General features: G+C 35.0%; 3 protein-coding genes across 6 annotated transcripts in view; 2 read left to right on the top strand and 1 right to left on the bottom strand.

The window, feature by feature from the left end:
• Positions 1 to 3,603, top strand: part of LOC106054504 (TALPID3 protein-like) — a 109,131-nt gene extending 105,528 nt beyond the window's left edge. For both annotated transcript variants that reach the window (XM_056022682.1, XM_056022684.1), the window contains exon 32: positions 2,477 to 3,603. In XM_056022682.1, the coding sequence (XP_055878657.1) occupies positions 2,477 to 2,594 (118 nt within the window). In that variant the 3' untranslated portion in view covers positions 2,595 to 3,603. The remainder of the gene's footprint in view (positions 1 to 2,476) is intronic.
• Positions 3,604 to 5,833: 2,230 nt separating this feature from the next.
• On the bottom strand, positions 5,834 to 15,447 carry LOC129924969 (microtubule-associated proteins 1A/1B light chain 3C-like). Its single transcript, XM_056022703.1, has 4 exons — positions 15,226 to 15,447; positions 12,945 to 13,000; positions 10,779 to 10,885; positions 5,834 to 9,115 (listed from the first exon to the last, which is right to left on the bottom strand). The coding sequence occupies exons 1-4, from the start codon at positions 15,281 to 15,283 to the stop codon at positions 8,947 to 8,949; spliced, it is 390 nt and encodes a 129-aa protein (XP_055878678.1). The 5' UTR covers positions 15,284 to 15,447; the 3' UTR covers positions 5,834 to 8,946.
• Positions 15,448 to 16,900: 1,453 nt separating this feature from the next.
• LOC106070785 (gastrula zinc finger protein XlCGF26.1-like) lies at positions 16,901 to 25,168 on the top strand. 3 transcript variants are annotated; one of them, XM_056022687.1, is made up of 2 exons: positions 16,901 to 17,038; positions 19,916 to 25,168. In XM_056022687.1, exon 2 carries the CDS (start codon positions 20,014 to 20,016, stop codon positions 21,841 to 21,843), a length of 1,830 nt encoding a protein of 609 aa, XP_055878662.1. In that variant the 5' UTR covers positions 16,901 to 17,038; positions 19,916 to 20,013; the 3' UTR covers positions 21,844 to 25,168. The 3 variants fall into 3 exon arrangements, with proteins under 3 accessions (XP_055878662.1, XP_013086196.2, XP_055878663.1); XM_013230742.2 differs by having other exon boundaries at positions 16,908 to 17,019; XM_056022688.1 differs by lacking the exon at positions 16,901 to 17,038 and adding an exon at positions 17,870 to 18,891.
• Positions 25,169 to 26,311: the final 1,143 nt, after the last annotated feature.

The following is a 26,311-nucleotide window of genomic DNA, read 5'->3' as shown; positions in this document are numbered from 1 at the left end:
TAGTCATGCATCCAGTCATGTGTCTAGTCATGCATCCAGTCATGCATCTAGTCATGCATCCAGTCATGCATCTAGTCATGCATCTAGTCATGCATCCAGTCATGCATCTAGTCATGCATCCAGTCATGTGTCTAGTCATGCATCCAGTCATGCATCTAGTCATGCATCCAGTCATGCATCTAGTCATGCATCTAGTCATGCATCCAGTCATGTGTCTAGTCATGCATCCAGTCATGCATCCAGTCATGCATCTAGTCATGCATCCAGTCATGCATCCAGTCATGTGTCTAGTCATGCATCTAGTCATGCATCCAGTCATGTGTCTAGTCATGCATCTAGTCATGCATCCAGTCATGCATCCAGTCATGCATCCAGTCATGCATCCAGTCATGCATCTAGTCATGCATCCAGTCATGCATCTAGTCATGCATCCAGTCATGCATCCAGTCATGCATGTAGTCATGCATCCAGTCATGCATGTTAGCCAATGACTTAAATAGGTTAAATAAATAATCTCATTGATTATTAATAATTGATACAAATGGGTTTTTCAATTGAAAATTAATTGTGGAAGTCACAAATATAAGCCCTGCTGGCAGAAATATTCAAGTTGGAGATATCTTTTCTCATCTTATAAAATACAGACGTTACTTAAAAAAAAAACGATGATTACGTCCTATGTGTGTCCCTAAGTCAGCAGTCTAGTCAGTCATGTTAATCAATTGCTTAAACTTAGTCAAGTCACTGGTTTTGCCTGGCCAGCTCATGCAGCCCATTCCATGCTCTAATAGCACTAGGGAATAAGGAGCACTTGTACAAATTTGTCCTAGCTAATGTGAATGTGATGATGGTGCGAATGTGAGGGTGATGTAAATTTTATTGTGATGTGAATGTGTGTATGAGTGTCACTCTAAAGTTATGCCCCTCTCATGTATCTGTCCGGTGGTTAAATGGGTCAGCCTAGTGGGGGTGACGCAAGGTCAGGAATGTAGAGAGCCAGCTGAAAGGGAAGGCCTGTTGCTGTTGGTTGTGAGATTGGAATTTTGTAGTTTAACAAAGTGTTGCAGATTCTTATAAAAGAACTATAGGAGTTTGTTCCTTTTTGTTGCCTGCAGTTTATATTCAAATACACATAGAGAGTCATGACAGATGACGGAATCAAATTTGCTGACTAGGATGGATTAGGCTCATCAATATTCTCACATTCAACTTAAATGATTCTTAACTGATTACACTGTGCAGTTCTTTGACTAACTTTAGCCTCAGACTTTTTCTAGTCCCAATTACACTTGTAGAAGTTCACTCTCTAAACTATTACACTTGTAGAAGTTCACTCTCTAAACTATTACACTTGTAGACATAAACTCTCTAAACTATTACACTTGTAGACGTAAACTCTCTAAACTATTACACTTGTAGAAGTAAACTCTCTAAACTATTACACTTGTAGACGTAAACTCTCTAAACTATTACACTTGTAGAAGTAAACTCTCTAAACTATTACACTTGTAGAAGTAAACTCTCTAAACTATTACACTTGTAGACGTAAACTCTCTAAACTATTACACTTGTAGACGTAAACTCTCTAAACTATTACACTTGTAGAAGTAAACTCTCTAAACTATTACACTTGTAGACGTAAACTCTCTAAACTATTACACTTGTAGAAGTAAACTCTCTAAACTATTACACTTGTAGAAGTAAACTCTCTAAACTATTACACTTGTAGACGTAAACTCTCTAAACTATTACACTTGTAGACGTAAACTCTCTAAACTATTACACTTGTAGACGTAAACTCTCTAAACTATTACACTTGTAGAAGTTCACTCTCTAAACTATTACACTTGTAGAAGTAAACTCTCTAAACTATTACATGGTTGTTTTCCACAGCGGTTCAAAATGCTTGTCAAGTTTCAGATGTTTCTTCTGATATTTAGATTCTTACTTCTGATCCCAACTTACCGAAGGGGATGGCAGGGCTTAATTCTGAGACCAGCTGTATGACTAGGCTACTATATACACTAGATCGTTATTTTTATTTCTTCTAGTATCTGATACATTGTTTTAAAATAAGATTTTCACCCCAGTTAGGGTGTTCTGACCTGTTGAACTCTGACCTGTTGAACTTACTTTTTGGTAGGTAGCTTTGTTTGCCAGCTGAATATATTTTTATACATTGTAGGAAAGGATGGCTGTTTCAGGTTGACTTTAGTGGGAGCCTGATATTTCTTGGGGGAAATTAAGGTCGTGGTTCAGCGTTCTATTTCTATGACACCAACAGCAATGATGGGCCACAGAAACATCTAACTTTTACACATCATAAACCATTAGTGCCTGAAAGAAAAAAGTTTTTAATTTTTTTATACAACTTGCATATGAACAAGAATCTATTTCTATTTTATCACTTATCTGTCTAGACTTTGTTTTTACAATATGGAATTTACAGTTATATTTTTTGTTACTTCTGTTCTAGTATAGGGCAAAGTACAGAATATAGGTCAGGCGTGGAGAGGTTGACACTGAGAATTCCTTCATCAGCTGATGGAGGAGACAGCGACCTCTCAGAGATAGATCTCACCAACAACAGCTAGATGGACATAGATTGGACTTCAACATATATATGGGTATACTGACCAACAGCAATTAATCATTGGATATTTGACTGACAGCAATTAGCAATTAGTCTGGACATTTGACCAACAGCAATATAAGACTGGACATTTGAACAACAACATTGAAAGTTTGGACATGTCTGTAAATAAAAAATTTAACATTCTTCATCACCATTGACATTTGCTGAATTTCATTACCATGGAAACAAAGACAGCTAGTTTCTCTGTCTTAGACTGTCATTTTAGTTTATGTAAAACATATTTACTGGTCTATTTTCTGTTCTGAATATTTCTTATTTTTCTTATCTTATATTACAAGAGAGATTGCTTGTTAATTCAAGTGTATATGTCAGACTTACTAGCTTCAGTAAATGAGCCTCTCAGTCTTGTATCCTATGTTCCTAACATATTCTTATAGTCTTTTTATAAACCTATTATTTATGACTCTATAGATATATTTAATGTTATTTATTATCTTTTGAAATATAATTTTTTTTCTATTATTTATGTAAAACATTGTATGAAACCTTCATCTTGAGAACCATATTCTACAAATGTGAATTATTTTTTTTTTTTAAATTTGTATGAATATAAATGTATGATAATGACATGCTAATTATTAAACCCTCAGATCTAAGTTTTTAAAAAGCTTGTAGAAAGGTGAGTTTTCATGATGGAATCTCATATTGTGTCACACATCCCAGGCTGAGTGGGTCATTGTCATAGACATTTCTGACTCCAGTTGTGTGTGCATGTGTTTTCTGTTGTCTCCCCCATGAGTAGTCTCAGACCACAGGGGACGTAACTCATTGACTTCTGCTTTTCTCTCAGACATTTGTGTGTATTAAATGTATTGGCTTTTATACAGACTGTGTCCTAATACAGTGTTTCATGTCCTATTACTTTGTGTCTTTTGTCCTGTTTCATTGTGACATGTGTCCCTCCAAATTGCATGTATAGAGTTCAATAAACCTAATAGTTCAATCAACTCTGTGACACTCCTGGTGTTTGCTTCTTTGCTTGACCTTGTGATTAAAACAAAAAAAAAAGTTCATCCCTGATCACATGTCAATGTCAGAAACCTTGGACTGCTTGTTAACTGCACTGTAGTTTGGAGATAAACAAGTTTGTTGTGTTGAGATAAAGAGAGGCTACTACAACACACTACACTGATAGACTGCAGCTCTGGTCTGTTTTTGTGAAGAGTTACCTCACTTTGATCTAAATATAGTCATCATTATTAATAAACAGGCTTCTCTTACGGTGTCTTACTTTTAATCAAACAAAAAATTGATAAAATAAGTTGATTTTTTTATTTTGGAATACCTTAGTTACATTGATTTTTTTTTGGGGGGTCCGTGATTTTAATTTAATGAAATATTAAATTGTATAAAAAATTTGAAATTTTAATTTTCACAATAAAAAAGTTATAATTGTAAAAATGTTCCTTGTGTAAAGACTTTTGATCTGTCTCTACATCGGGTTGTAAACCAATATTTGGTGCAAGTCGGAAACATATGTGCATAATGTATGCAGATACTGTAAGCATTTATCCTAAACACAGTATCCTGCATAATTATCAAAAAACTTATCAAGGAAATATAAAATATGTTTAGCAATGAAATGAAACATTCAAAATTCTTTTATAAAAGAAAATACCTCCTTTATGCAACACATTGAGCACTTGTTTTTCTCTTAAAAATTAATGAATATTAGATTTAAAAACATTTTTCTTACCCCACCCCCTCCTTCCTGAAAAAGAATCCTGGTTAAGCAAATGTATAGATCAAGTAGACCTGATTACAGGCTTATTGGGAGGGAGAAGGTGCTGGAGATACTGATATGTCATAAACACAAAACATTGTAATCCAAGGACCTCCTGTATAGATATTTTTTTCTTTTCTGACATCTTAAAAGGAAACATTTCATGAGAAAATATAAACATGTTTGTGAATGCTCTCAGGATCTATTAGTGTCAAGTGTTTTTGAGACAAAAATTATTTAGAGACTATAAAATGAGTACCTAAACATGTTGAGCTTCTACAGTTCATTATTTTTTTCTTGTTCTGTTTCATTCAAGCAGTGAAACAAACATTTGTGATGGAATGTAAATGAGTGAATGGCAGTGGCGTAGCTAGGATGGTGGAGAGAATTTGAAAATCTCCCCCGGGCCCCCACTTGAGGGGCCGGCACCGAATGGGTGTTTGAAATTATTTTTTACATTAGATATTAAATATTACGCAAATTGCAGGGACCCCCAAGTAGGTCAAGCCCCCCAAATGATGGCCAATTCCTAGCTATGCCACTGATGAATTTACCAGTAAAAAAACATATTTAGTTTTTCCTAAGTCTTTTTTTATTGTTGTTGATGGAACTAATAAGTCCTTAAGTCTCAGAGACGTGAATGTTGTCCAGAAACTTTCTAGTTCTCAAAATTAATCTGCCATCATTAATCATGAAAAACAAAACCTACACAAGTTTGCAGATGAAGACTTGTCATCTTCATTGAATAAAAAGACCAAGGTCTAGATCTGTTTCTAAGCTCGTCTCTTTCAAGAATCTTAGTTCATATTTTAAACAGGTGCTAGAGAGAATTTTAACGCAATAAAAATGAGACTAAATTTAAAACAAACAGAAATAGACTAAAAGAAATAGTTTAAAATCCTCCTCGTACTGTGGTCTTAGTTTTCTAAATAGGCTGAAGTGCAATACGACCTGTTAGCTAGAACAATATGACCTGTTAGTGCAATATGATCTTTTGCTAGCTAGAACAATATGACCTGTTAGCTAAATTTATGTTGTCAGGTTATTGTGTTCAATTTCAGTTTATTTTTTCTCTTTAACAACATAATACAATTTTCATGGATTTGGTTATGCAAACTGTCACAGCACCCCTACGACAAAAGTCAAGGGACAGAGTTTTATTTCACTTAAGACTTTAAGTATTTCTAAACAAAACCTGTACTGTGAGCCATCAATAATTTGGTCCATCTAGTACTACACTATGAATGAGTGACTACAACAGACAATCTTTCACAAGGAACACACACAAAAAAACCTAACAATCAATGATAGGAACTGGCCCCAAATCACCCCAATAGAAAGAAAACTATATGGAGAGCTCCCTGATTTGGAAACCCCTGCGCGGTTCATCTCATGTATTGGTCTAGTCATCTGAACGCTCCAACATAACAATGAGAACAAGGAAGAAGAAGAAATGATAGGAATAAAAACTTTAGGTTTATTGGAAACAAAACAAACTGCACAAAATTAAACAGTTCAATATAATACAAGTGTATAGGAGTCACATCACAATGATAAAATATATACATTTAAAATCACGGTTCAGATAATGCACATGAGAAAAAAGGTTTTATTGCATCGTAAATAATGTCAACAAGTCTTTATATACAAGTTAATAAATAAATACAACAAAAATAGTTGAACCACAACATGTTTTTTTTGTTTATAACACTTGGCTGTAGCAATAATAATAACTAGCTTTTGAAAAAGATTTCTATCAATAACAGGAAGATGTAATCTATCACTCAGCTTGTAGAGACAACAAAAGGTCAGGGTAGTGGTTCCCAAACTGTGTTCAGGGGAACACTAGGATTCCACGAACTATTGGAATAATTAATTAGTAGGCCACCTTGTGCATTAGTCTCTCTAAAAAAATAAGCAAAAGTGTTCTGCTAAATTCACGTATAAGGAAATGGTTTGGAAAACACTGGCTTAGGATAACACTTCTTTCTGTGAGAATAATAATAATTTTATGCAAGAAAAATTATTTTTTAAAAATGTTAACGATTTTACATTTTGTCAAAAAAAGTTGTTTTTGTTTTTGTTTTAATGCGAACAATTTACATTTTGTTAAAGAAAGATTTCTGTTTAAAACGAAGTCAAACTGCCGCAAGCAACTAGCCAGTTGTACAGAGAATATGCAAGATGATAAACTGTGGTCAAAGAAATCCCCAAATTGTACACATAAAAAAAGAAACTAGGTCAAGAAATCAAATCTCCAGAGGGTAAAACCCCCAAGTCCCAAATATTAAGATTGAAATGTTATGTTTATGTGTGTGATACTTCAAAACAGTCCAGTAACAATTGACTTTTTTTTTTTAGTCTTGAAACTAACTTCCAGACTCTGCGGTGACCCCAAGGCACATTTCTATTCAACAATTACATTTCTTATGACAAATTAACTAAACAGTCCACTCACTGGGAGGGATTTATTTCATTAAACAATAAAGATGCTTTGATGGGGGGAGGGGGGACATCCATCCATCCATCCCAGTGGCGCTACAGCCCATGGAGGGCTCTGGCCTGCTTTAACACATTCTTCCATTCAGATCTCTCCTGGGCCTTTCGTCTCCACGCCCTAACCCCAAGCTGCTTCAGATCTGCTTCCACGTCATCTATCCATCGCATTCGGGGTCTGCCTTTGGGTCGCCTGCCTTTTGGTTTTTGCCTGTATACGATTTTCGCCCCTCTGTTGTCTGACATTCTTTCAAGGTGACCTGCCCAACGTAGTCTGTTCTTTTTTATTTCGTTCACTATTGGTGGGTCTTCATATAATTGATATAACTCATGGTTAGTGCGTGTCCTCCACCCTGTTTCATCCTGTATGGCACCATAGATTTTCCTAAGGATTTTTCTTTCCCAAGTGTTAAGTAAATTTTCAGATGTCTTTGTCAGTGTCCAGGTCTCACTTCCATACATTGCTGCTGGTCTTATTATAGTTTTGTATATTATTTTCTTGGTTTTACTTGAAATCATTTTGCTCTTAAGTAGATGGTGGGTGCTATAAAATGCCCTGTTGCCTGCTGCTATTCTTTCCTTTATTTCTGTTAGTAGGTCATTTTTGAAATTAATGGGGGGAGGGGGGACACTTCTTTAAAAAAAAAAAAAAAAGAGAAGAGATTAACAACTGTAATACTTATTTTTTTTTTTATCTACTTTCACCTAAATGTTGGACCAGGGAAAGAAACAAATGAACTCGTTAAAAATAACATCAAAATAAATTTCCTCATCCCCAAAACGAGGTTATATTTCCAAAGTGGGAATCTAGTGTTAAGTCTTTTTCATTGGGTGATCAACTTCACATCCAATGTACATGCTACTTCTGTGTAGAATTTAAACAGATTGACAGAGACGTCTCACCTTAATTAAAAACCAACCCATTGAGACAAGTGAAACTTTTAAATACAAGTTTTTAAGAATGTAACAGTTCAATCTTCGGAACAATTTCTTTAAATATACAAGGGAAAAAAAATACACAAAAAATGAATCCACAATTTTTTCACATTAAATATATAATAAGAATGTTTTAAAAATTGAATCCAACCAAAAAGTTATGAGATTAAACGTGAGAATGTATTAATTTAAAATATGTCAATCAATGAAAGTTTCAAGAAATGTTTCCCAAAAGTCAAGTGACTGTACAGAGTCTGATGACTGAAGGCCAACTGAAGTTTATTTCATGGGAAAACAAGTTTTTTAAAAATGCTTATTAAGTAACAGAAACATGGTCAGTTATATACATACACAACAGTTGAGGTCTTCAGACTTAATCCTGGGACTTCAAAAAAAAATAAAAGAAGAAACAGCTGATGTCATGAGCTGTCATGAGACTTAATTATAAAGCTAACATGTTTCAAGCAGTTTCAGCAGTTGCTTTCAAGCTGTGACATTGTCGGCAATCAAAAAATCTAGCAATCAACAGAAATATATTCCATAGCGAATCATAAATCAATAAAACCCATCTCCATGTCCAGCATGTTGAGAAGGATTTTAGCCAGGTAAGTGCATCTAGGTCAAACAGCTATTTGAGGAGAGGCTTGATCATAATGTATTATAATTTAATTTTTTTTCTTCTATCAAGTCACTTTTAATTACAGCTTCTATTATCCAGTAATAAAATGAACAATGACTTTTAAAAGTTATTTTGGTACAGTGCAATCAATAGCTTCAAAATTTAATTTAATTTATTTTAAATCTGTCTTTATCAAGTCCATTCACATATTTGACATGTTTTTATTATGTACATTACCAGTTCCCTAATTGAATGTCCCATGAAGTTATTACTACAAAAATGAGGGTGAAATGATGTGATAAGCTAGTCAGTGTTGATCCAGACCCAATGGTAGAACCCTGCCATTGTTACATTAGAACAAACCATGTCTACTCACTAACCCCCAAAAAAACAAAACATTTTCGCCCTCACTCTGTCTCCTGAAACTACTTTTACAGACCCTGTCCATCTACGATCAAAGACTCCCCCCCCCCCCTTTCCCGGCCCTACACTCAAGTATCTAAAGAACATGAATTGTCAATCGGAAGAGCCGAACATTTCCTGAGAGGCGTACGTCATGTACAAGAAACCATCGTCATCTTTCTCGTCTCTGTAAAGTTCGGCTATCGTGGAGGACATGCTAGAGATACTTTTGTTGTTGATGATGAGATAAAATGATTGGTTGGAGTTCAAGGACATCCTATTCCTTCAAAAAAGAAAAGCATTAAGTCCGTTACCAACATGATATAATAAACGGTATTAGAAATTTTCAACCAACAATATTTCTGGTTAATTTTCTGCTGGTTTAAACAATACAAAGTGGTCTAAAAGCATGGTGCTTTTATTTAACTCTTTCTCTCCTAATTAACGATACCATCGTTGATTTGACCACTTTAAATTATTTTCTGGTTTTATAAGCATTAAATTTGTGTTACATAAAAACGGCATGGATTCCCATTTAATTCTAGACCAAATAAAATATTTTAGTAATAACAAAGTTCTAGAAGTTTAATCATAACAGAAAAGTGAACTACGAATTAGCAAATGAAATAATTCTGTCGGATCATGGAAAATAATTACGGAGAGAAAGAGTTAAGGATATGACAGATGACTTGTAGAATTGACTAGAGTCAAACCTATTACAGAGAATATGGTTGTAACTGGTTATTTTTTATACATTTTCAAAGGTTGATGTTGATCAATGAAATTTTCGTTCAGAAAGAAATTTATGATTGAATGTGCTTGCATACAAGCGGCCTGGTTAAGTAGTAGGCACTTTGATCTGTTGTCTGATAATCCCAAGTTAGAACCATGCCCACTGCAGGAGAATTGGACTAGTCAACAAAAAAATCATTTCAAATGAACATCCAAAACTTGTTATGTACAATTCAAAAATATTATCTTGCTAAGATGAACCATTCAATTGCATTTAAAGTTCCCCTTTCAGATGTTGTATTCGATATGGCAGATGAAGTAAAGGTCATATGTTTCTGTGGCCTACGGTTAACGAGGGTGTCATGTGGCCAGCACAACGAACAACCACCTTTACTTTTCCCAACTAATTACTTTCCCCAAAAATATCCGGTTCCCATTAGAGCTGGGTGAACTCATGCCAAAAGATCCTGAAATTTAAAAATCCCAGTCTTCACCAGGATTTGAACCCGGGACACCAGGTTCGGAAGCTAAGCACTTTACCCTTCATCAGCCACTGCGCCTTCGTTCAATTGCATTAGTTTCGATAAAAGTTTTGGATGTTTCTTTATAATGGATGTTCCATAATGTTTTGTTATGTGTGTTGTGCACATGTACCACAAATTTCCTCAAGTATAATAAAGATATATCAGAAGCAGTGTTTATTGACCAATATCTCATTCCTTATCTCTAGGTAAATTCCTTCCCTTTGGTCATAAAAGTGTGCAAGCCCAAACTATAACAACACTCTACAAAGATGTGTATAGCTGTATTTGTTGATGGGCAACTTGTCATGCACCAATTACATATTATCATTTCCCGACACTTATCTGTGCTGTGTTGTTTTTTGTATTCTTTTTATAGACTACACATGAGTAATCTAATAAAATACTCAGAAAGACACAAAGATAAAGGCTCAGTCCTCGTTCCATATGCTAGGACAAATTTGCACAAAAACTCCTTCTTCCCTTGTGCTATTAGAGCATGGAATGGGTTGCCTGAGACAGCCAGGAAAACCAATGACTTGTCAGAATTAAAGTCATTGCTTAACATGCGTGACTAGATGCATGACGCGTAGGGCGTAATCACGATCTTTTTGAAGTAATGTCTGTATTTTATAAGATAATATAATATAAGAGTAGATAAAGTGTAAATTATTTATATATATCAGTGAATACCTAATGATGGTAAGAAACTGGGACATCGTCAACTCCTGTGGCACCAAAAATTTGGTTTTATCTAAAATCGGAAGAGTTGTTTCTTTGTGAAATCTTTCCACAATAACCTGAGGACAAAAAATAAATCCCAGTGGTGTCACAACAGCTGCTGTTAGATTGTGTTTATCAACTTTAAATTAAAAGGTCATACATAAGTTAGCCCATTGGTCCTAAAACCATCTCCTAGAAAGAAAGGAAATTCTAGAAATTCTAAAGCTAATCAAAAAGATAAAAACTATATGGGTATGAATGGATATGGATATGGAACTTCTGCAAAGTTCATTTCAGATTGGACTAGTCATCTATACCTTTCAACATAATAATAAGAATGCAGAAGAAATAAAATTTTCTGCTCTAAATTTATCCTGATAAAGAAAAACATAGAAAAAAAAAAAAGGGGGAGGTGTATGGCCTGAATTTGAACTCATGGCTCACGCCTTCTCAAGCCAACATAATAAACATTTTGCTAGTGAGATGCTTATGATTATAGGAGATTGTATATTTATGTATTGTTTGTATCAAATTTACTTTAACTCTTTGACTCCATAAGGACGCTCACATCGCTGCCAGCAATAAAACTCTGATCATCGCTGGCAATGTCAGTGTTTTTAATTTTTTTTTTCTCCCATATATGGTTTTAATTGCTTCAAACATTATTTTGAATAGTTTCCCTTTGCTAAACATCTGGTTTTTCCTTCTTTCAATGTTTTCTACAGTGAAAGATTTTTTGAAACAGCAGGGTCTTAAAAAGGCTTTATTTTTTTTTTAGATTTATGTTCTAGATAATAGTGATAAGGGATAATGAGCTCAGAACATTGTTTTATGTGTTTTTAAATGGTTTTTATATAAAGTTATGTGGAAATATGTATAAATATTGTAAATAATTTTTTTTTCTACTTTGGATCATAATATATTTCCTAGATCTAATAAAGACCCAGAGCTGTTGACTTGTACACGGCGGTCGGTTTTCATTTTTCCAATAGAAGTGACAGGGAAAATTAGCTCAAAATTTCCATTTTATGTAATTTAAGTTAAGTTTATAAAGTTTTGTGACAATAGGGATAAATATGACAATAAAAAAATATTATTTTCAATAAGGATCATAAAATTTTTTCCAAGATCTAGATCCTGGAGGCTTTTTCGCAGTCGGTAAGTTTTTATTTTTAATTTTAAACATTAATATAAAAAAAGAATTTTTCGTTTTATAAAAATTGATTTGTGCTATATAAGGGCATGCATTCCTTTTTAATTCTATACTAAATATATCCTTTTCTAATCAAAAACAAAAAAGTTATAAAAGTTTAATCAAAGTATTCTTTTCACTCCAAAAGAGTAAAAAAACAATTCCGCCCAAGTGTGGAAAATAATTCCAGAGTCAAAGAGTTAAAGCAGCAAACTATAGACGGGACTAATTTATCTTACACCACCACTTCAGTCAAGTAAAAATTATTTCCCTTGTTCAAGATACCAAACAAAATAATTAATTACCAATAGAATTTTTTTTATTCTTGTTTTGTCAGATAAAATAAATAATTGTGCAAAATTAAGCTTGATTCAAGACTGGGTGTCAGAGAAATAAGGTGTACAAACTTTTTTTCATAGTGAGTTGATATTTAATCATAGTCATTGGCCTCCTTCAGTCGTAGAACGACTATGGTTCATCTCCCACACTTCCTCTTGTGGCTGTGGAGCCCTATTTTGGAGAGAAACTCCTGTCCACAAATATCGCCAAAGGCGAAGCTGGAGTGTCCTCTCCAGTTTTTGGAGTTAGGGCTTTGAATAATTGAGATGAAAGCCTGGGCATTGTTTAGCTGCACGGAGAGGGGGGGAACTGCTGATATTTAATAAGCTTTGAAAAAAGCAAAAATATCAAGAGCTTTTTTTTTTACGGAGGGGGGGGGGGAGACATCACATCAACTGTTAATGGGTTAATGGTACTCACACTTATCTGCTAAGATTTTGCCTTGTGGGAGTGGATACAATCAGAGCTTTGCACTCTGCTCTGCCACAACCTAGTCTTGTGACTACAACACCACCGCCACAGTACCACCGGTACCGGGAATGTGTAAACTAAATAATACAAGTTAAGGACTACGTTAGACAAAACTAAATCTAACTGAAACTTACAGGAACTTTACTTGGAAACTTCTGTCTGATTCCTTCCACTTCCTCTTTTCTTACCGCTGAAAGAAAATTTTTAAATTTTATAACATATTGGAAACATTGATGACTATTCAAATGTAATTCATAAACAGTTTTACATGTTAAGAAAGCTGAAGATACTACTGATAGAAATTTTTAAAATATAAAAATAAATATTTAAAGACTGCATCACATACGAAGAGATTAGAGACCTGCTAACAATTGTAAAAAAATCACAAACTAAAACTCTATGGCCATATTACAAAGTCTTAGGGACTTGCAAAGATCCTTCAGGGAACTGTACCAGGTAAAAGAAGAAGAGGCAGACAGAGAAGGTGATGGAAGACAACATAAAAGAATGGATGGGCCTGCCATTGGAAGAGGTTCTATCCAAGGCGAGAGACTGAGAGGGATGAAGAAGGACGGTTGAGAGATCTTGCATGGTGCACCAACATTACAACAAACTAACACTTTCTCTACATGAAGAATAGAGAAAAGAAAAACGCATTCAAAGTATAAACAGGAGTGAGACAAGGCTGTCTACTATAAGCTTTCCTGTTCCTGCTGGCCACAGACTGGGTCATGAAGACAGCAACAGACTTGAAGCAGAATGGTATGCAGTGGACTCTGTGGAAACAGCTAGAGGACCTTGACTTCTTCTCTCTCAAAACACATTAGCAGATGCAGGAAAAGATAAGCACCATAGTGGACTATTCAGCTAGACTGGATGTTACCATAAACAGAGGAAGAACAAGGTATTCAAGACAAAGGCATCCAACAACACACATTGTATATAATACAGTCCATGGTGAGGCGCTGAAAGAAGTGGAACGCTTCACCTATCTTGACAGTATCCTGGACAACCAACCTATCTTGACAGTATCCTGGACAACCAACCAATCTTGACAGTATCCTGGACAACCAACCTATCTTGACAGTATCCTGGACAACCATGAAAATGTCAGAACCTGCATTGGTAAAGCTTGAGCAGTCTCCATCAGCGCTGAAGAAAACCTGGTGATACAGGGAAATAATCATCCCCACCAAGATAGAATTTAATATAAGGCTCTTCTGGTCTTCACCATCAATGGAGCATCATTGCAGAACCAACATTTCCATCATGAAAAAAATCAGGGTATTCATTAATACCAGCCTGAGAAAGATTCTTATGATCTGCTGGCCAGACAAGATCACGAATGAGGAACTGTGGAAAAGAACAAAGCAGCAGAAGAAGTAGATGTCCTTCAGAGATGCTGGAAATGGATAAATATATCCTTTCCAAGTCTGTATCCAACATTATAAGACAAGCCCTCATCCGGAACCCCCAAGGAGAGAGGAAGAGTGGACAGCCCAGAAATGCATGGTACCTCAATTGGGAAGCAAAGGCCAAGGCTAAGATGGGAAAGACGTGGAGACAGTTTGTAGAGTCTTTCCCAGAACTGAGACACCCGAAGGAATGTGGCCACAGAAAGGACTACAGGCAGAGATGAGATGATGAGTGTGACATACTAAATGTAAATTGTGATGGCTCAGTTCACACTTTCCTATTTTATCATTTTCCACCGAAATTAACTTGTTAACAAAAAATATTGTACATTTTTTTCTTTTTTTTTAAATACTTTTTCAATTGTCTTCTGCTTTAGAAGCTTTGTTGTCATATTGTAATCTTAAAAATCAGATTTTAATATCAGTTCTCTAAATCTGGACGCCTATCACTAGTATCAGTATCACAAGAACCTAAAATTAAAATCCTAGAAATAGTAGAAACATGTCTATCCATTGGAGGCTAAGGCTAAGGCAAGACTAATAAAAGTCTGACTATTAGATTAGATGAGCTTTTTAAAGTTTATTTCTACACTTAGAATCTAATTATATTTAATTATAATTTAAACACTATTTATCATGTCATTCATGTAATCATAATGATAATGTATGATAATGATAGTATCGTATTAATATAGATCTAGATCTAGAAATGTCATAATGATGGCTAATGTAGATCTAGAAATTCTAGGGCTTTCTAGGCTAGTTCTAGCCAGATTACTCAGATTAGCCTTTCGAATCTAAATTCTGAATCTATACTAGATCTAGAATTATCTACTGATCTAGATTATTCTAGATCTAGAGTTAAGTTAATAGCGTAAGTTAACCTGTTTTAATAACAACAGCGAACTTGGTCATGTGACATCGTGATGTTATTTATTCAATGAATATTTTGACAGGCAGTGGGACTGATTTCAATGAAAAAATAAACCATCGATCTTACCGAAAGTTTTTCGTTGTTTAAAGGTCTTGTTACTTGAACGATCCTGATTTTCAGGCATTTTATAAAAATGTAGCAATTCAGTGATCAAATTGGAACAGTGAATAATCCGTTGGAAGCTGTTTCTCAGCAGTTTCTGTTTACTAAAGACGTGATAACTGAAGACCCAATTTCGCAACCCACTCACTTCTGTCACTTCCTCGGGAACTCTGTGCAGACGTCATTCACTTTCTAGCCAATGGAAGTTCGTAAAATATAGACTATCGAATGTGGCGATTGACAACTTTTTGTTGACATGAACGGAATCAAAACAGAAACGCTTGGCCGTAACATACATAGAGAGATCTAGATCTGTATTTCTAGATTTTCTAGTGTTTTCTTATTTCTAGTTGGCCTACATGTTCTGACATATAACCCTTACTCGTGGAAGGATTTTGTCGTGGTCAAAGGGCCCGATTTACGGCAGGCCAGTATTACAATCATCAACTCGAGAAAACAAAAAGAACCGAAACAGAGCCTATTGTCACAATATATTCATAATATTGTCACATTGAGATAGTAGCAATAATATACAGCCTACTAAACTTAAAAATGCAAAGAAAAAACCTCAGAAAGACACAAAGGATGGATGGCTGCCTGGTCGTCAGGTTTGCGCGCTGGACTGTCGTTTGGATTTATCGATTGTCCCGGGTTCCAACCCAGCCCGCTCCCATCCCCCGTCGTCCTGCTAGAGGACACAAAGATAAAGGCAAATTCCTCGTCCCATATTAGGACAAATTTGTACAAGTGCTCCTTCTTCCCTGCGGTGCTATTAGAGCATGGAATGGGTTGCCTGAGCTAGCCAAAACCAGTGACTCCGCAGAATTTAAGTCATTGGTTAATATGCATGACTGAATGCATGACGCGTAGGACGTAATCATCTTCTTTTTTTTAAGTAACGTCTGTATTATACAAGATAAGAGGTTTGGACTAGGAGGTAAACTATCTTCAACTCTGAAGGAACATCCGAAAAATGTAAAACAAACAAACAAGGCACTTTTATTCTTCTTTTTTTCCTTTTATGGCAAATTTGTACAAGGACCCCTTCTTCCCTAGTGCTATTAGAGAATGGAACGGGTTGCCTGAATCAGCCAGGAAAACTATAACGACTTAGCAGAATTTAGGTCACTGAGTAACATTGCATGATGAATGGCCTACTAGATTGGCACATATGGATACGCCTCAACGTTAGACGTAAATATCTTCTATTTTGAAGGTCTGTAATTTATAAAAATAAAATAATTAAAAAGACTGAGCTGCATGCCCAAGGTTTGAGTTGAGGGTTCCCAAACTGAGAATATATGGATCAACCCCTCCCCCCCCCCCGGGGGCAAATAAAAAAAACATATTTTGCACTTTGATCAGTTTTCATAGATCTGTCAAGCACTGGATTGTTGCATTGTCGTGAATCCGAACTCGCATAGATTACTTCGCTACATTAGTTTAGATTATTTAGGCCTAACACAGTTATGCGATAGTAAAAGAAAATAGTAATATCACAGTCAATCATAGACATATAAATGTCTATGAGAATATCTAATTTAATTGTTTAAATTTGTTTCGTCACATCAGCCTAAAAAAATGATACTTTTTAAAATATCTATATACTTAATTCTTGATGCCTAAACTTTTTTTTTAGAGATCATCTAAGATTTGGTCAAGAGACCCTAGTCTAGAATCTATTCTAATCAATCTATATATTCTATTTTGGATCCAAATCATTTAGTTCTACTTGATCCAGGCCTATTAAATTACAAGGTCTTGCCAGATATCAAGAGTAATCTATCTAATTACTAAGTTACCGTCTAGACTAGTACTAGTCATACTATACTTAGTTATTATAGTAATTTTACTAGATCTAGATTCTAGTTTATAGTTATAGTATAGTCTAAGTCTATAGATAGTACTATAGTAACAGTTACTTAAGTTACTAGTACTAGTATAATACTGTATAGTAAAAACAGTATAGATCTACTACTTTAACTTTAGACTCACTTACTAAGTTTAGTTAGACACTTGGACTTATGACTTTACAGTTTACTTTAGTACTTAGACTTAGTCTGACTACTACTAGTACTACTACTATTACCCTAGACCCTACTACTATAGTAACTATACTACTAGTTAAACTTAAAGTTAGTAGTTACTAAGTCGACTAAGGCTAAGTCTTAAGTTAGTACTATTCTAGTATGATTATATATGATTATTATTTAATTATAATTATAATATTTATAATTGTTTAAAAAAATTAATTATAATAGTTAGAATCTACTAGTCTAATTAGTTTTTTGAATACTATTATCAGTAATTATCTAGAATTCTTACTCTCTTACTAAGTAAGTTCGTTAGACTACTAAGAGTAAGATTTACTATACTTAAAGTAAATTACTTGACTTAGATACTAGATTAGTAGATAATGATAAATCTAGTAGATACTGGATTATAGTAGATTTTATAAAATAATCTATTCTCTGTAATGTTCTAATCTAGAATAAACTAGATCTACATCAAACACTAGAAATAGATAAGAGAAATAGATAATAGATAAGATAAAGATCTTAGTAGAATCTAGTCAATCAGTCTAGTGATTCTAGTGAATTCTAGTCTTAGGTCTACTTAATGTAAATCTAGCCTTTAAAACCCATAGTTCTTTGTTTTGATGGTTAGGTGTTAGGTCTAAAATACTAGCTCTAGAAACTATATTGTAATATTGTGTACATGGGATGATTGGTCCTTTTTATAAGATCTCTAACAAACTTGGGGGGCGTGATGGCTGAGTGGTCAAACGCTTGGCTTCCGAACCTGGGTTTGAATCTTGGTGAAGACTGGGATTTTGAATTTCAGGATTTTTAGGGCGCCTCTGAGTCCACCCAATTCTAATGAATACCTGACTTTAGTTGGGGAAAAGTCAATTTTAGGTGGTTGGTCATTGTGCTGTCCACATGACACCCCGCTCATTGACCGTAGGCCAAAGAAACAGATGACCTTAACATCATCTGCCCTATAGATCGCAAATCTTGGTTGATTTCATCTGCAAGAGCTTTAGCTTTTGTCAAAGTCTACTGATATACATTTTTGTTTGTTTAAATTGCATTTTGTGTAATGCATCTTTCATGCTTATAGTATAGCTTGCTCAGTGCGCTTTGGTGCAATCTCTTTATTACTGGGTATCCGGTAGGAGGTTACAATGATACCTTTAGGCTCTTTAGGGCAATGTCTTAAGCCTCTACCCACCCTGTGTCCACCTCTCTGAGGTCCTCCTTAAAATTGTGGTGCCAAGTTATATGAGGACGTCCCTGTTTGCACTTTCCTTGTTTTGGCCTCCATGTCATCGCAACTCTTGGTATGCACTATTCATTTTCTAAGAACATGTGCCACAAATGTCATGTGGCGCTCAGTCACAACAGCACTAAGTGTTCCCAGTTCAGCAGTTAGGGTTTCATTGTTTGAGACCCAATCTCTTTAACTGACTCCTAAAATCTGTCTTAGCCATTTTTGTTCAGCCACATTTAATCTTTTCTCGATTTGCTTCCAGGAGCTCTAAAAATTTGAATGCTAAATGTCAATGTGGCTATCACACTTATCCATCTCAGACTGCCTTTTGTGGTGAGGAATGCACTACTGGATTGGGTATAAGCTGGAGTTTTATTTAAGTCATAATAATAACGGTATATCTAATAGAGTTTATTGTTGGCATGCAATACGATCATTTGAAGAAACAAATTATATGTTGCTGTTGAAACAATGTTAAAATTATACGTGTTTGCTTTTAATGGCCAATATTTGACTTGTAAGAGTTCCTGTTAATTAAAATAATTCAAATGGGACAACTTAGAATTTATAAAGTTTGCTATTAATAAATAAGTAAAATTTTTAAGTGGTAGTCAGAGCCCTTGTCATGAAATATTACCAAATCTCAACAGGAATGTAGGCTCTTCTTTTTTTTTAGTATTATTATTTCATTACTTATATTATGTTTGATATTTTATTTAATTCAATTTTCCCTGTTGAAAGATTCAATATGAAATTTTGTCTTCAAAATAAACATTTTTATAGAAATAGAAAAAAAAAGGAATCTAAACTTCAGGGTTGGGATTTCTGTAGCTCTTAACATTAGATCTGGTATGGGGGGGAGGGCGTGGTGGCTGAGTGGTTAAGTGCTTGGCATCTGAAGCTGTGGTTCTGGGTTCAAATCTCAGTGAAGACTATAATTTTGAATTTTGGGATTTTTAGGGCGCCCTTTGAGTCCATCCAACAATAATGGATACCCGACTTAAGTCGGGAAAAGTAAAGGCAGTTGCTGGCCAAAGAAACAGATGACCTTAACATCATCTGCCCCATAGGTCTAAATGGGGAAACTTTACTTTACTTTACTATTGTAGATCTACATTACACCATTAGTAAGTTGATACCTACTTGTATAGTAACATTGTGTGTTATTAAAATAATTGAAGCAAAAAAGAAAAGTTTGAACTTTGACAGCAACATTGGCAACAGTCTTTATTTTATAAATTAACATACAGAGGTTCCTGCCTACCTTTAAAGATGTGTTAATTTAGTCCTGCCTGTTAATTAGTTACTTAATCTTTTATCCATATTGATTAGAACTCTCTCATATTTACTATATTTGTATTATTTGTTCTCTTCCAAGCAGAAGATGAGGTCACTAGTGAAGTTACCTTCTGACACGAACCAGTAACTCTTATATGCAAACGGAAAAACTTCATAACAGAACTAAGCTTTCCAAAAACCATGTGTGACTCAACGCATAGCCAAGAAAATCTTTCTGCTGAAAAGATAGGTGATCCTATTGATGCCAAATCTTTCCCATGTCACATATGCAGTGAACTATTCCAGGATTTAGCTTACTTTCAGAAGCACATCCTGAATCACCATGAGGATAACGCTTTTCTATATCCTCCAACTCATGAAGAATTGCAACAGTTTTCTTTCTTAAAAGAGCACAACCTATTATACAGCCTAGAAAAACATTACATATGTCTCGTGTGTGGAAAGGTGTTTGTTAAGAAATCTCATTTACGTCGGCACAATGCCATTCACACTGGAGAGAAACCGTACATTTGCCTTGTTTGTGGGCTAGGATTTAGTCAGAGGTCTTATCTCAGGCGTCACAGCCGTACCCATAGTGAGGAGAGACCGTTTCAGTGCCAGATTTGTTGCAAAGGTTTTAAGAGAAAGGATGACATGCAGCGCCACCTTGTTGTTCATGGTAAAAATAAACCCATCATAATGTTTGACAACAATGAAGAGGTTCAAAGCCAGACTGAAAATCAGGCCCTGCCCATTCCAAGTAACTCAAACATTTTAAAATGTTTATTATGTAATTCCATTTTTGATCGTCTGGATTTGTTGCAAAAGCACATCGCCACACACTCAAAGTCAAAACAACGGTCACTTTCTTGTCAAATATGTCATAAAACTTTCCCAAGGATGTACTACCTAATCCGGCACAACTTTACTCATGCTGCGGAAAAACCGTTCAAGTGTGATTTGTGCAGCAAAGCTTTCCACCGACGAGACAAGCTCCAGCGCCACCACTTGGTTCATGTTCAGAAGACAGAGGTTGATTGTGGCATTAGCAGCAATGAATTCAAGAACATTTTATACTTGAGAAATCAATTTGTTCAAGTCCGTATATCTTCCCACAAATTTAATTGTGTTCATTGCAATAGATCATTCACGCGCTTGTCCACCTTGAGAAATCATATTTTAACTTATGTCCGAGATAAGAAGTTTCAATGTTTGATGTGTAACAAAACATTCTTTGAGCTTAGGCGTTTGAAAGACCATATCAAAAGGTTTCATTATGTGGAGAAGAAGTTTAAATGCATCTATTGCGAGAAAGACTTTCCCCGCTCAACACACCTGACGGAACACTTGATGATTCACACGGGGGAGAGGCCATACATCTGTGAACTTTGCGGCAAAGGCTTTAGAAAGAATGCATCTCTCAAGCGGCACATCAAAATACATTCAGGAGAAAAGCATTTTGAATGCCCCAAATGTAACAAAAGATTTGTTCATAAGTCGCAGCTGAATCTGCACAGCGTTGTTCACACCACAGAGAAGCTGTTCAAGTGTGAACAGTGTGATAAAGCTTTCCGAAGAAACTACAATCTGCGTAAACATCTCGTTGTCCACAGTAAGAACAAACCCTTCATTTGTGAATTTTGCAGTTTAGGATTCAGGCGCAAGTCAAACTTGATGGAGCATGTACGGACTCACACCGGGGAGAAGCCGTTCATGTGTCACATATGTGGTAAAAAGTTTAGCAAGCACTCCTCTTTGAAAAGTCATAACCTGTTTCACACTGGAGAGAAAGCATTTGCATGTCATCTTTGTGGCAATAGCTATAAAAGGAAAGCGACACTGCAGGAACATCTACAGGCTCATGTTGGAAAGAAACCATACACTTGCCATGTCTGTGATGAAGGATTTAGACGGAAGCCATTGCTGCTGGAACATCTAGCCACTCATAATGACAAGTCTAATTCTTCTAGTTTTAAAAATAAATTTTCGAAACTCATAGGAAACACATTACTAAAGAAAGTGGAGTTTTAAAAAAAAACGAATATTACATTTTGTCATATTTTAAATCTGTGTTGTCCTTTTAAAGACTTTTTAGTTATTATAAGGTCAGCTGCTTTATCTAATGAGGTTTTTTTTAACCTGAAGTAATGAAAAGAGAGATATCCATTGAGGACAAAAGCCCAGGAACTCAGTTACTTGTTCCCCTGGTCATACTTTAAAACTCCTGACACTTATTGCTTTCTTTATAAAAAATTGTTTTGCTTCTGTGAAAGAATGGACTTAAAATAGGTATCTTCTGTAAAAGTATTGACTCAAGCATGTATTGCTTATTAAATGTAAAAATATTGACTTTAAGTATGTCTGCCTCACAGTATCATTGGTGTTGCACATACAAGCAACACTGCTGAGTGTTTGCCGCCTTCCAATCTTTTATTTTTATGTCATGACAAATGTATAACTAGAAAAGAGTTAGGTTCCCCTTTCAGACCTTGTGATCTATCAGGCGGATAATGTTCAGGTCATCTTTTTTTGGCAGGTTGTTAACAAGCAGGGTGTCATGTAGCCAGCACAATGACTAACCACCTTTATTTTCCCCAACTAAAGTCATGCACCCATACGATTTGGGTTGATTCGGGCAGCCTGAAAATCCTGATATTCAAAATCCCAATCTTAACCGAGATTCAAACCCAGGACCCCAGGTTTGGAAGCCAAGCACTTAACCACCCACCCACCGCACCCCCAACTGTATTACTAGATAGTGTTTACAAGCCTTGATATATAAGATTACATACATACTGGCTGGAATAGAATTCCCTTGGATGTAGTTATCTTCTTTCTTCAACGCCTGTAATTTCTAAAATAAAAAGCTAAGATAATTATAAAGATAGGTGCTGGCATTTCTAAAAAGAAATATCACCTGTACTATATTATACTATGTATACTAGTAGCAGTTAATAATAACAGACATTTTATTTGATAGATTATCTTGAACTTAATAAACTTGAATATAATTGTGATGCGTTTAAAATTTTCAAAAATAAATCCTGTTTTTTTTTCTTCTATCATTTCAAAGAGTGGAGTATATATATTTATTTTGTAATACCTCTAGGCTAAAAGCACCTATCGTAAAGTTTGCTCCATGGCAACTATTTGTCACCCAGCTAGTACGCTTTTAAAGTCACTTGTAACATTTAAAATTCACTCTTGAAATTCCAAATTTAAAACTAATTTAATCGTTCTTTGAAAAAAAAAAAAACTCATATATGATATTTGATGACTTTACATGTGGAATAATTAACTTGTTATTCATTTACATATTTGTAATATTTGTGTAAAAGATTATAACTGGACTAGTAACATAAGGTAACAGCTCTTGTACTTACCTTTTTCTAACTTCTACAGAAAAAGAAGCAACTGATTGTCCATGTATTAATTTGACACTATATAATGATGAATCTGATTTTACATTTCTTAATGTAGACACTTTACATAATACATTTAATGTTGATACATGTATTTATTAAATCTTATTATAATGTATATAATGATATGATTATGAGTATTGAGCCTGTATTAATATTGACTATATTATTTTAAATGATATATATAATGTTTCTTGTAATGATGCGTACACTATTGTTATAATTTATATCTCTATTGCTTCCATGTTACTTGTATATGTTGTTATTTTTGCTGTGTCTTCCTCTCCATTTTGTTTTGGGGATAACACATTTAGGGAAAAAAAAATATTGTGAGAATTTGAACTTAGATAAGTCACACTGACGCATTTCTTCGCCTTTACCTCTGTCTAGCGAGGACCTATTTGAACATGGAATGTTTGACCACAAACTTGGCATGCTATTGCAGCTGGCTCCTGGAGGGATAGCTGTTAATTTCTATTTTGCCAATTTTCGATATGCTGGAAGGCTGCCTGTTTATGTGGCATGCACTCCGGACTGTTATCTCAATGGTCTTAGGTTCGAACCCCTGCCCGCCGCCATCCCATGCTGTCCTGCATGAGTTTTGGGGTTAGGGTGTAATAACCCTTAATTCTGAAGGAACAGCCAAAATTGTAAAACTTATTATAATTTGATGAAATTATTGCAGGCGGAACTGAAAGTCTAGTTTTTTTTTTCTGTTTTTTTTTAAGAAAAGGCTTGGTCCACATAATCCTTCAGAGTGCTTTGACCCTGATACTTGTGCATCATATTTCCAGTGTGCTACTGATTCATTAAATTTAAAAAAAAAAATGAAGTTTATTCTATAACCATATTGCATAATCTTTTGTAAATTATATTTAAGTATTGTCTATTTCTATGTATTGTTTTATTAACAATTATATTTATAGATTTGATTTGAACCGCAACATGTTAATTTTATGTGATTTTCCTTTTTTTTCTTCTTAAAAATAAATTTAGAACGTAAAAAAAATTGTTTGTCTCTAGATCTAGTTATCAAACTCATTTTTGTTGATTTCTTTTTCTTCAAAGTGTTAAAACGTAGAAATGAAGCAACCAGGTCATTCAGATCCATTTAAGTGCCTTGTATCGGACCAGTTGTCAGAAATCTTGTATATCCATTTCTTACTTAAACTCAAGATTTGTTATTAGGTCTGATTACTTTAACTCAGTATTTGTTACATGGTCTGATTACTTCAACTCAGTATTTGTTACATGGTCTGACGCCTCATTCAGACTCTGCGATGTAAAGGTGATCTGTTTCTTTGGCTGATGGTAAATAAGAGCATCATGTGGCCAGCACAATGATCAACTGCCTTTACTTTCCCCAACTATTGTCAAGGACCGGTATTTCGGAGTCCTGAAAATCCACAATTCATTAGGATTTGACCCCAATACTGCAAGCGCTTTTCCATACAGCTACCACGCCACCACATAGGCCTCTCTCTCTATATATATACATATACACTAGTTTTATTTTTATTTTTTTAAGGACCTAAAAGGAGATGGAACTCATGTCTTACTTTAAAAGTTTTCATCAACATCAACTAGTTTATGTTTTGTGTCAATAGAGAATGGAAGTTAATTCTCTTCTTAATATATTTCTTTGTTAACTTTGACCCAGTTGTGAGTTAACTTGTACAGGACTTAGTGGTGCCAAATTATTGAGCTTGAGCTATCAGGTTTTATATCATTGTCTGTAGACTCTGTTGATTGGTCCCAATAGTCCCACTGCATTCCTCGTCATACTGCATTAGGTAAGGGCTAGGTCGTAATTATCTTCAAAACTGAAGGAACATTTAAAATATGTTTAAAAACAAACAAAAAAAACTATTAAGTTTACTGTTATTGGTTTGGAACATTGCCTCATAAACAGCCTAATATCGAACCTTGATTCTGCAAGGCCTCAAAAGATTTTTTTCGACTTCTAGTTTGGTTTTTTTTTTTATTTCGGCTTGAACATTGATGAAAATCCTGTCCATCATACAATATATATATATATATGCACAGCTAGTGATTAATATAAACACACATATACATACACAGACCTATATATCAACCTCAACACACCACCATCACCACCTTTGCTACACTCAGGGAATTGGAAATGTAGGCCTAGTTATGCTTTTACTTGGAAGGAAAGGGGTCAAAGCTTAAAATCCTCTTGATATATGGTGACTATGGGTGTGCTTTAGTTTTTCTCAGGCTGTTGACTATTAATCATCTCATGGAAATGAGAAGAATTCCAGGGCATTAGCTGTGGTGGGAACGATGTCGGCCATACATCAGTTTCCCCCTCTCCACGCAGCTAATGTATTCAGAGGAACAGCAGTGCCGACGTTCTGCCAGGGTGTAACACTGGGTACTGCAAACTGCCGTAGGGTCACCCGCTCCTGATTTCTCCTCAGGGTTGACTCCCGAAGCCTTTCCCATGATTGGGTATAGCTGCAAGGCAGCAGAGGTTTGAATTCAGAGCTTTCCTTCTCCTAGGTGGGTTGTGTTGTACATTTACTTTATTCGTGGACCTCGGCTATTGGTAGGAAAAAAGATCAGTGTGTAAACTGTGTGTGTGGGGGGTATTTTTTTTCTTTGCTTTACCCATGTAGGCTAGGTAGGCCTATAAATCTATTTTATAGAAAAATATAGGGCCTGATAGTATGCAGATCTAATATCATAAAATGTTACAGTACTTTTTTATATAAAATATCTACATCTATTTAATTATTGATGCCGTAACTTTTTTTTTTTTTTACTTTGGAATTTCCAAGATACAATGACGGGACCGGGATATAATTGTTGCTTATATTTTACTTAGACCAAACCAATCATATTCAACAGTCTAATCTAGATCTAGAATATATAATAGATATAGTGTCCAGATAAAAGAGTCTAGATCTAGAATATTTTAGATCGGATCAATATCTAGATACTCGAGACTATAGCAGGGAGGCCTTGGACGAAGTGAATTTGGTGCCCCAATGAAATAGAAAATAAATAACAGCAAAAATAATAAAATCAGGTAATTTATTAAAAACCTAGAT

This window comes from Biomphalaria glabrata, chromosome 3 (genome assembly GCF_947242115.1).
Source record: "Biomphalaria glabrata chromosome 3, xgBioGlab47.1, whole genome shotgun sequence".
In the NCBI taxonomy this organism is placed as follows: domain Eukaryota; kingdom Metazoa; phylum Mollusca; class Gastropoda; family Planorbidae; genus Biomphalaria; species Biomphalaria glabrata.
Note: the sequence above shows the minus strand (reverse complement) of the source record. Positions and strands in the feature narration are given on the sequence as shown.

Excerpts from the sequence above, each read along its gene's own strand:
- LOC129924969 (XM_056022703.1), bottom strand. The coding sequence starts at position 15,283 with ATGCCTGAAAATCAGGATCGTTCAAGTAACAAGACCTTTAAACAACGA. Across the intron at positions 13,001-15,225 it reads TAAACAACGAAAAACTTTCG|CGGTAAGAAAAGAGGAAGTG; the intron begins GTAAGATCGATG and ends ATTTTCTTTCAG. Across the intron at positions 10,886-12,944 it reads AGTTTCCAAGTAAAGTTCCT|GTTATTGTGGAAAGATTTCA; the intron begins GTAAGTTTCAGT and ends TTTTGTCCTCAG.
- LOC106070785 (XM_056022687.1), top strand. The coding sequence starts at position 20,014 with ATGTGTGACTCAACGCATAGCCAAGAAAATCTTTCTGCTGAAAAGATA.